General features: G+C 37.7%; 2 protein-coding genes across 2 annotated transcripts; both read left to right on the top strand.

Annotated features, from left to right (window-relative positions):
• Nucleotides 1–1422: 1422 nt before the first annotated feature.
• On the top strand, nucleotides 1423–5915 carry LOC145092850 (Zn-dependent exopeptidases superfamily protein). The gene is made up of 16 exons (XM_079030834.1): nucleotides 1423–1627; nucleotides 1981–2097; nucleotides 2197–2311; nucleotides 2415–2497; nucleotides 2597–2673; nucleotides 2763–2840; nucleotides 2932–3000; nucleotides 3098–3171; nucleotides 3285–3408; nucleotides 3495–3566; nucleotides 3691–3792; nucleotides 3881–3952; nucleotides 4042–4182; nucleotides 4280–4364; nucleotides 5035–5473; nucleotides 5547–5915. The coding sequence occupies exons 1-16, from the start codon at nucleotides 1555–1557 to the stop codon at nucleotides 5815–5817; spliced, it is 1992 nt and encodes a 663-aa protein (XP_078886960.1). The 5' UTR covers nucleotides 1423–1554; the 3' UTR covers nucleotides 5818–5915.
• Nucleotides 5916–6670: 755 nt separating this feature from the next.
• Nucleotides 6671–10401, top strand: EMB1467 (NADH-ubiquinone dehydrogenase). Its single transcript, XM_079030833.1, has 5 exons — nucleotides 6671–7218; nucleotides 8117–8363; nucleotides 8437–8731; nucleotides 8814–9188; nucleotides 9280–10401. The coding sequence occupies exons 1-5, from the start codon at nucleotides 6801–6803 to the stop codon at nucleotides 10180–10182; spliced, it is 2238 nt and encodes a 745-aa protein (XP_078886959.1). The 5' UTR covers nucleotides 6671–6800; the 3' UTR covers nucleotides 10183–10401.
• Nucleotides 10402–10675: the final 274 nt, after the last annotated feature.

The following is a 10675-nucleotide window of genomic DNA, read 5'->3' as shown; positions in this document are numbered from 1 at the left end:
TGTTTTTAAGGTTCAGACCTAGTCTAACTCGAATATAGGGGCCAAACTCTCACTTTGGAGGGTCTTTGGGGTGTGTGCGACCACCTTATGAAGGTGTGCGGCCGTACACCTTCAAAGAATGATGAACATGATGAATTTAAGCTTAGAACAAGGTGTCTTACCAGTATAACAAGCTGAATGATGGAGTACTTCACGTTTTTGAGGCCCTTAGAGTGTTATTGAAGGATGTTTCTAGAGAGAGAAAGTAGAGTGTAACCAAAGAAGGAAAAGAGTGAATGAAGGGATCACCCTCTATATGTACGGGTGAGTGTGCGGCTGGGGGATGGGTGTGCGTCTGTACACCCATGTGTGCGGCCGTACACACCTCTCATGAGGGTGTATGGCCTGGTTTTGCTTCTACACAACATGTTGACTCATTCCTAATCTCATTCCCAGTTGTACTCAGGCTTAGAACACTTAAACGAACCCTTAAACAACGTCAAAAGATAACAAAATCAAGTTAAATATTGATATAGTTGGTCAATCATACAAGATGGAAGTTTCGGGTTGTCACAGGAAGCGACATCAGGTTTCGACTGAGGATCTAGAGATCTTTTTGTCGATTATGTGTCATTTTCAGATCGGAGGATTTCTTTGTCTTCGCCTGAAAATCAAGGGTATTCAGATCAGAAGTTTCTAGGAGACTGGTGCCTGATGGTGGTGCTGGTGGTGTTCTTATATTTTGGTGGTTGTCTTTTCTGGTGAAGACGAACGCCCTTTCATCCCTTTCTCCCCTATACTGAAATCGAAGACCTAAGTATACACCCTTTTATTATGCTTAAACCGAAGATCAATTTTGAGAAGTTCATTCAAAACATTGATTATCTTTAGAAATCAACAACCCTTTCATTCATCCATTCATACAAGATCTGGAGAGAGAGAGAGAGAGAGAGAGAGAGAGAGAGAGAGAGAGAGAGAGAGAGAGAGAGAGAGAGAGAGAGAGAGAGAGAGAGAGAGAGAGAGAGAGAGAGAGAGAGAGATTTTCTATTATAAAAATTTATAAAAATAAAATATAAAGGAAAATTTTTCTTTTTTATTTTTCTTTTAACCGGAAAAGCTTTTAAATAAATTAAAAATAATGAAAAAGAAAAAAATAAGGGTAAAATCGTCATTATAAAAAAGTTCAAAGCAAAATGGACCAAATTCGCAACAAAATGAAAAGTTTGGACTTCTGGTGCTAGCTCAAACTTTTTTGGACCTAAGTAACAATTTTCAGTTAATCATAGGAACCATTTGTGCAGTGTTGTCTTTTATAAAAACATGTTAATTATTTTATACATTTTTTATGAAAACTATGCTCACTCATTTGCGGGTCGACCCGACGCATTGGATTTACCCGTTGGATCACGGAGTCGACTTTCCTTTCAAGCATCGACTCCTTCTCACAGTCAACAAAATACTGATGGAATAGAAGAGGAAGGGCTTGAAAAATCGACAAGAACATGTCCATGGCAGCCTAGGGTTTATCAATTGGTTTACCCATATACCATCTCTCCACCTCAGCTGTGTTCTGCCATGGCCTCCGCCGTCACAGGGCTCCTGTTCTTTCTTCTATGTTTACTCTCCAATCTTCGCCTTTCTTTCTCTGGTCAGTTCACTTCTATTTCTCATTTCCGGTTTTAACTGACGCTTGATTTAAAAACTGCATGCAATTTGATACATATTGTGAATCCTCTTGCATTTAACGATTTGTCATTGGTCGATTTCCAGTACCTGGTTGTAAATTTCAGCGAAATCTATCATTTGTTCTCGAAATGTCTACTTTTTCATACTAAATTTGATGCTATTAGAATAACTTGTGTGGAATTGTGTAGTACCTGATGGAGGTAACATGTGGTTATGGGTGCCATTCACTCTATTGTAAGGCACAATAAGTGTAACACGACATCCATGATCCATCACTCTATTGTAATTCAAGTGCTTTTCTTCTTTATTAATCAGCTTCTGTAGAGTTGGCATTCGAGTCAGTTCCTGACCTAGAGAAATCCATGTACATGGTTATAGATGGATATCCATGTATACGATTACTCAACCTTTCAGGGGAAATCGGCTGTGCAAGTAAGTATACAGTTCACATCTCTCCCAACATCAAAATTCCAGTAAGCTATGCTTTGTAATTTCACTCATCTATTTTCCAATGGTGTTCTTTGATCTTAGATCCTGGCCTAGATAAAGTTGTAGCTCCTATTGTTAGATTCAAGAATGGTATAGAATTGGTCAAGTCAAGTTCAGTATTAGTTCCCTTATCTGATTTTGACAGTCTACTTTCAAGGTATACCACAATCAAAGTTTTTATTTTTATCTTTTATATTATGTTAAACTTCTTTTGTTGATGCCCTTACTGTTCTTCTATTATTCTTCTTCTTCTTCTTCAGAGTATCAAGTGATTCAAACTTTGCCAGAAATTTAGCTGGTGTATTAGTTGAATCAGGACCTCAAAATCAAACCAATTTAACAGGTAATATATACATGGTGGTGACATGTAGTTACCTTAATATAGCAAGAACATAGGAATTAGTGGAAAGCTTCCTGCAATGACATTTCTACCCCTTTGCAGCATCATCTCCAGATAAGAAGTTTCCTCAAGCTGAATTTTCTCCTTACCAGAACAACAAGTTTGAGTGGAATCCAACTGTATGTTATTTTATTGCATTAGGAATGTATAAAACTTTACATACATTATATGTATAGTAATTTTTTATTTCCATTTCCTTATTTTGCAGGGATCTGGTATTATGTGGGGACTTTATGAGTTTCCTGTGTTCTTGCTCTCTGAAAGCAGCACACGAACCCTGCAGGAGGTAATCAAGTTGTGGCCTTGTGGGCCCCATGGGTTATAGTTTTCTTCTTTTCATTTGAAGTTATACATGACAACTACTTCTATACTTGCAGATTTCTCTGGAAAATGAAAATAAGGAAACACATGCTACCAAAGTGACTGAATTTGATCTAGTAATGCAGGTAAAACCTTCTTCATTCTGCCATGATCCTCTTTAGCTGTTGAACATGGATTCATTTTACTTATTTGCCCCTAATCTTGTTTCCAAATCTTCTGTAGACAACTAAAGCAGGAACCCATGATTCAGAATCATGTTTAAGAGAAGGAACTTGTCTCCCTTTGGGTGGATATAGGTGAGCCATTATATTTAATTTCAATATTGAATATCTTAACTTACATATAAAAAAAATATTAAACATTTTTTGACCATATTTTTCTATTCATGTAACTTGAATATGAAGGGCAGTGTCTTGTCAGCATTTCCAACAACAAATGTTTCATCCTCAAAGCCCATTTTATTGACTGTGGCATCTATGGATTCTGCTTCATTTTTTCGTGACAAAAGTTTGGGTGCACAATCTCCCTTATCTGTAAGCTTAAAGCTACATAAAATTTTCCACATGTTATTTTCATTTTGTAAATATTTACTTATATTTATTTATACATTATCTTTCAGGGCTTGATCTCATTGCTTGCAGCAGTAGATGCTCTTTCACATATTGATGATTTAGATACTCTTGCTAAACAGGTTTGTATATTTTTTTTGATAATGTAACTGGTTTTTTTGTGTAATATTGAGCATATATGTGACTTCTTTTAATACCCTTTTGTAATTTTTATAAAAATTTCATGTTTTTTATGCAATTATGCAGCTTGTTTTTGTTGTTTTTACTGGAGAGGCTTGGGGATACCTTGGTAGCAGAAGATTTCTTCTTGAAGTTGATAATGGAATTAACAATACATTGATTGAAACGGTATTTTTTTTTTCTAGAACAAATATTTTTTACAGTTTTTATAATGTAAAAAAGTAGGAACTTATTGGTATTGGATAAATTGAAACAGGTTATAGAAGTTGGATCTGTTGGGAAAGGCTATGATCAGGGTGTGAAGACCTTCTATGCTCATACAACAGGGGTATGTATGGAATTTTATTCCCATTAATAAAATATTCTACCCAATGTAATGAAAACATGTTTCCTTATTTTTTCAAAATTGAATTACAGGTGTCATCTGCCACAAATGATACACTAAATGCTTTACAACTAGCTCAAGATTCACTTGGAACTAAAAGCATTAAATTCTCTAAAGCAAGTGAATCTAATCCCGGGATTCCTCCATCTTCCTTCATGTCATTTTCAAAACAGGTTAGCACAATTCTACAAAAATGTGGGACAAGATGTATAAAAGACGAAAATGCCCTCCTCAATCTAAGTTGTATATATTTTTTGTAATCTTTAACAGAACCCACATACTTCTGGTGTTGTATTGGAAGACTTTGATACATCTTTCACCAACAAATTTTACCATAGTCATCTAGATGATCAATGTGAGTTGCTCAAATTTCTTATTTCTACTTATGTTCTTGAGTAAATTACAATTTTGGTCCTTGAGTATAGCTGATTTTTTCAAATTTGGTTCCAAAAAGTTTTCTCTTGCAACTTTGGTTCTTATTGAGGTTGTTGTAACTTGTAACGTTTTTGGTCCTTGTTCAAAGTAATATCACTATAAAATTTTGGACCAAAATTGCAAAAATCAACTATACCCAGGGACCAAAAATAGTCATTTAACTTGGAACAGGGACCAAAAATGTTACAAAACATCAAATAAGGACCAAAATTGCAAAAAACAACTATACTCAGGGACCAAAAGTAGTCGTTTAACTTGGAACAAGGACCGAAAACGTTACAAAAACATCAAATACGGACCAAAATTGCAAAAAATCAATTTACTCAGGGACGAAAAGTAGTCTTTTAACTTGGAAGAGGGACCAAAAACGTTACGAAAACATCAAATAAGGAACAAAATTGCAAAAAATCAACTATACTCAGGGACCAAAAGTAGTCATTTATTATTTAACTTGGAACAGGAACAAAAACGTTACAAAAGCCTCAAATAAGGACCAAAACTGAAAAAATCAGCTATACTCAGGGACCAAAAATGTAATTTACTCAATATTTTGTTATAAATTTCTCATATTACATTTTCTTTTGGTGTAGCAAATATAAACTCTTCAGCCATAGTGGCAGCTGCTTCCCTTGTTGCACGTACACTTTACATTCTCGCCAACAACAATAAAACTCTGAATGACTCATCCTTAAACGCAATCAAAGTCAACACCTCTTTAGTTGACCAACTTTTAGGCTGCTTACTAAACTGTGAACCTGGTCTTTCATGTGAGCTTGTGAAGAACTACATCACACCATTTTCCATCTGCCCAAGTCATTATGTTGGTGTTATGCAAGGAGAACCTTCTTCTCAACCCTTTCTTGGATACGTGAATGATGTTTCAAGATTCTTGTGGAATTTTATGGCTGATAAAACTTCAACCCCATTGGAGAATGCAACTCCTTGCTCTGAGAATTGTAGTGGGACAGGTGGCGTATGCATCAAACAAGAGATAGATGGTAAAGGCATCTGTGTTATCTCCAAAACCAGGTATTTTCTATTATTCTATATTAATAGTTTACTTATATTGTCACAAATATGTGATATATATTGTTTTTTTTAGGTATGTTCCGGCTTATTCAACTCGGTTGAAATACGAGTCAGCATCGGGTACATGGACGATTTTGCCCCTGAATTCTTCGGATCCAATGGGGGAAGCGGATCCTGTTTGGGCAGAGAGCAATTGGAATGTGATTGGTCTTCGTGTTTACTCGGTCCAAGGTGGTGGTTATGATCGTGCGGTTTTCTGGAGTGGTGTTGCTGTTACAGTTTTTTCCTACTTTTTAATTAAGATTATTAAGGCTTTCATCGCAAAGGCTCTAAAGCAAGATTGATTGGATTCATTAATCATGTAAGATAAGATACCCAAATCTTGATTCTTTTTTTTGGGTGAATTATTTAATCTAAATTGCATGGGTAGATTTTCCAAGAAGATTTTGAATTACGTTCTTATATTGACATGAATTCATTTTCTGCTTGTCTTTATTCTTTTTTATATTTCAAACTCCGGATTAATATTTATTTTACTGGTTCTTGTAAGTTATAAGTCGTAACTGTATCCACTCTCTCCATAGCATTGTAAAATGAAAACTTTGATATAAAGTAACCAACCTACACCACACGATATTAAATGTTATTACTGAAAATTGCTTTTCCAATGTCCCTCTTAACGAACGAACTTGTAACTAAATATGATAACTTCTAAATGGAACATCGCTGGACCAGATGTCATAAGAAAAACATAGTTCTTAACCCTTCTCATCACGTTTCGTTTCTTTGGAACCCTCCACTTATAATGAATACCTTTCTAGAGATGTAAAAACCTTGTAATTATCAATCCACATTGAACACAAGTTATTGATCAAATCATGTACATTCTCCACACTAATGAACTTAACAAACCCAAAACTCCCATCCAAGTTGGATTTCTTTCAAGCAATAAATACATCAACAACCATTCCAAATTTAGAGCCTTCGTCCCACAATTCCAGAGTATTTCATTGTAGGTGGAAAATTCGTAATATAAAGAGTTTTACTAGAAGAATAACTCTCTTATAATGTGATTATTAAAGATCTGAAAATCGTAATGGGTTTATAAAGCCCAATGGGCCAAAAAACTATTGAACGTATTGGACCTGAAATGGACAACGTTCAGAGGGTCTGTCTGCTCCACTTCTGGTGAATGGTGTCTATGGTGTACACACGCCCTGTCCCAATTCTCCGGCTTAACATCTGCGCGAGCTCCATTTATCTGCTTTCCTTCACCAACATCTAGAGGGAGAAACCATAGATTTCTAGCGAGAAAGAGCGAGAATCAATGGGATTGGGTTCGCTAGCCTCCAGAGCTCTTCGATCATCATCGTCATCTAGGGTTTTGTCAACAAATCCTAGGTATAATCTTATTCGAACAATCGTCTCCACACCTGAGCTTCACAAACCTGAAGCCGCTACTGAAGCGGCGTCGGAGCCCGATCTACCAAAGCGTACTCCTATTGCCGGAGCTAGGGTTCATTTCCCCAATCCAGATGATGTCATAGAAGTCTTTGTGGATGGGTATCCGGTTAAGATCCCAAAGGGGATGACTGTTTTGCAGGCCTGTTCAGTCGCCGGCGTTGACATCCCACGTTTTTGTTACCATGACCGTCTTTCCATCGCTGGTAACTGCCGTATGTGCCTCGTTGAGGTGGAGAAGTCGCCTAAGCCAGTTGCTTCTTGCGCAATGCCTGCACTTCCTGGTAAAGTTTCCATTCCGATTTACTTTTTATTTTTAACCTTTTTTCAGTTGAATTTACACTGCTTAGATTTATAATCAGATCAATTCAATAACTTTTCACAGCGTAGGCCTTATTATTGCCAGATTGTTTAGTTGGTTATTACTTATAGAGGTAGTTTTTCCTGCTAAAGTTTACTAAACATCAAATCAATATTGAATGGCAAGATTTTGTATACAACTTACAAAAGTCCACATGCGTATGTTCTTAAGGGGTGTTTGGACTTTGGATGTGCTTAAAGCCAGGAACAGTTGTTTTATTTTAGATATTCCTCAATAACAGTTTTGGCTACTATTTGCTTATTATACAGTCTGCGGTATTGATCCTGAATCTTAACACTGATAGTTTCAACTTCAAATCCCCATGATTAGTTTAATTGCACATCCAAACACCCCCTTGATGGGGTTACCAGAATTGACAATCAATCTTTCTGAAGCTTGAATCTTAATTGATTTAATGGCCTTTGTCCTCACTCAGTTATGTTTTACATGTATGATATGTATATCAAGTAAATTTTACACACTTTCAGTTTTAAGGATATCGTTTCATAGAGTGTTGTGAAACTTGCAGGATCTTTATGCTGGTTAGATATAACCTTGAAAATAAGTTTTTTTAACAGCATCCCTGTAGTTGAGGCATATTTCTGAATAGTTTGTTACAAGTATTGATCAATTGCTTTATACATTTTTTTTCCTATACGAGACTATGTATACTGTCTACTGGTTTCTATATGAGACTATGATAATGTATTTTCTGTAGTCTAATAAGTAACAAGAAAGAAACCAAATTTAATAATGCACAACATCAAACTCTCCAATATTCAACCCTGCATTCCCTAACACATATAATGTTCTGATTACAGGGATGAAAATCAAGACTGACACACCAATTGCAAAGAAAGCACGCGAAGGTGTAATGGAGTTCCTTCTGATGAATCATCCACTGGATTGCCCAATTTGCGATCAAGGTGGTGAATGTGATCTCCAAGATCAATCCATGGCCTTTGGATCTGATAGAGGCCGATTCACTGAAACAAAAAGATCAGTAGTTGACAAGAATCTTGGCCCTTTAGTCAAAACTGTCATGACTCGTTGCATTCAATGCACCAGGTATAAATAATCTCATTGCTTACCATTTAATCTTCAACTTTGATTATTAATCCTGTTGACTTTCATTGACCAGATGCGTGAGATTTGCAAGTGAAATAGCCGGAGTCCAAGATCTTGGGATGTTGGGACGTGGAAGTGGAGAAGAAATTGGAACATATGTTGAGAAACTTATGACTAGTGAACTTTCAGGAAATGTAATCGATATTTGTCCTGTAGGTGCCTTAACTTCAAAACCCTTTGCTTTCAAAGCAAGAAATTGGGAGTTAAAAGGAACCGAAACCATCGATGTCACAGATGCTGTTGGCTCCAACATCCGTATCGACAGTCGAGGCCCCGAAGTCATGCGCATTGTCCCACGCTTAAACGAGGTACTATATTTCTCACCCCCACAAATGACCATTTTACCCTTGTACAATGCAATTTCTGAAATCCTTTTTGTTAATCTGACAGGACATTAATGAGGAATGGATATCGGATAAAACCCGTTTCTGTTATGACGGTTTGAAGAGACAGAGACTCAGTGACCCGATGATCCGTGGTGCTGATGGCCACTTTAAACCGGTGAGCTGGCGGGATGCTCTTGCTGTGGTGGCGGAAGTTCTCCATCAAGTGAAACCCGAGGAAATTGTCGGGGTTGCTGGAAAGTTAAGTGATGCTGAATCCATGATGTCACTCAAAGATTTCTTGAACAGAATGGGATCAAATAATATTTGGTGTGAAGGAAATGGAAAGTATCTAGATGCCGATCTTCGTTCTGGATATCTCATGAACACTAGCATAAGTGGTTTAGAAAAAGCGGATTGCTTTCTTCTTGTTGGAACTCAAGTAAGTAACATATTTTACATAATATACTTTCATATTATTTTATTTGGATGAATTGGTTTTATAATTACTATTTTGGATTTTCGATCTCTAGCCACGTGTTGAAGCTGTGATGGTGAACGCGCGAATCCGCAAAACAGTCCGAGCCACGAAAGCCAAAGTCGGATACATCGGTCCGCCGACTGATTTCAACTACGACCACGACCACCTCGGCACCACTCCGGAAACCCTAGCGGCAATCTTGGACGGCAACCACCCGTTCTCCGCCGCCCTCTCCACCGCTAAAAATCCCGCCATCATCATCGGCGCCGGAATCTTCGACCGCCAAGACACCGCCGCGATCCTCTCCCTCCTCAACTCCCTCTCCGCCAAATTCAAAAACCTAATCACCCCGGAATGGAACGGCCTCAACGTCCTCCTCCTCAACGCCGCCCAAGCCGCCGCCCTCGACCTCGGCCTAATCCCGGAATCCGACTCCGGAATGGAATCAGCCAAATTCGTTTACTTAATGGGAGCCGACGACACCAATTTAGACGATCTTCCAAAAGACGCGTTTGTGGTCTACCAAGGGCACCATGGGGATAAAGGCGTTTACAGAGCGAACGTGATTTTTCCTTCGACTGTTTTTAGTGAGAAGGAAGGGACGTATGAGAACACCGAAGGGTGTGTCCAACAAACTGTGCCAGCTGTCCCGACTGTTGGTGATGCGAGAGAGGATTGGAAGATCATAAGGGCACTTTCGGAAGTTTGTGGGGTCCGGCTACCTTACGATAGTATTAGTGGGGTCCGGTCTAGGATTAAGAATGTGGCCCCGAATTTATTGCGCGTTGATGAGCGGGAGGCGGCGGTGTTTTCGGGGTTGTTGAAACCGGAGGGGAGTGGGAAGGTGAGCGCGGTGCCGTTTGGTGTTACGGTGGAGAATTTTTATATGACGGATGCGATTACGCGGGCTTCCAAGATTATGGCGCAATGCAGTGCTTTGTTGGCTAAGAAATGAATGAGGAGAGTTGTTTGAAAGATGTAAGATGTAATAAAGTGGCCTTCACTTTGAGTTTGAGAGCATTGAATTTGAAACTTCATTTTTATACTTTTTCTGTTTGACAAGAAATATGCTTGTAAAAATACTGTGCCTTTAGCCGAAGGAAGTTATTATGGTCATAAATGGGGGGAAAACACAGTTGTTTTTGTAATGTAAGGAGTATTTGATCTTGATTTATGTTTGTTTGTTTTTGTTGCTACTCATCTTCGAACGTCATGATGAAAATGTAGTTTTTGTTTTGTGTTTTGACTTTTGAGACTGATTTTGGGTTCATAAAGCTTCTATTTATTTCGTAGCTTAAACACAATAAAAACTGCAGTTATACTTTTACACGCTATGTTTAACGTATTTTGCTTGATTCTATTAACTATTATAAAAGGTTTTTGTCTTTTAGAAAAAGCGATAAAGGACTTTTTAGAGTGGCGAGCTATTATTTTTGTATATAGTTATT

Source organism: Lactuca serriola, chromosome 3 (genome assembly GCF_051521515.1).
Source record: "Lactuca serriola cultivar US96UC23 chromosome 3, Lser_US96UC23_V15, whole genome shotgun sequence".
NCBI classification, from domain to species: Eukaryota; Viridiplantae; Streptophyta; class Magnoliopsida; order Asterales; family Asteraceae; genus Lactuca; species Lactuca serriola.
The sequence above is the reverse complement of the archived record's forward strand: the minus strand, read 5'-3'. Positions and strand labels throughout refer to the sequence as shown.

Excerpts from the sequence above, each read along its gene's own strand:
- LOC145092850 (XM_079030834.1), top strand. The coding sequence starts at position 1,555 with ATGGCCTCCGCCGTCACAGGGCTCCTGTTCTTTCTTCTATGTTTACTC. Across the intron at positions 2,312-2,414 it reads TTTGACAGTCTACTTTCAAG|AGTATCAAGTGATTCAAACT; the intron begins GTATACCACAAT and ends CTTCTTCTTCAG. Across the intron at positions 2,674-2,762 it reads AGTTTGAGTGGAATCCAACT|GGATCTGGTATTATGTGGGG; the intron begins GTATGTTATTTT and ends CTTATTTTGCAG.
- EMB1467 (XM_079030833.1), top strand. The coding sequence starts at position 6,801 with ATGGGATTGGGTTCGCTAGCCTCCAGAGCTCTTCGATCATCATCGTCA. Across the intron at positions 8,732-8,813 it reads TTGTCCCACGCTTAAACGAG|GACATTAATGAGGAATGGAT; the intron begins GTACTATATTTC and ends TTAATCTGACAG. Across the intron at positions 9,189-9,279 it reads TTCTTCTTGTTGGAACTCAA|CCACGTGTTGAAGCTGTGAT; the intron begins GTAAGTAACATA and ends TTCGATCTCTAG.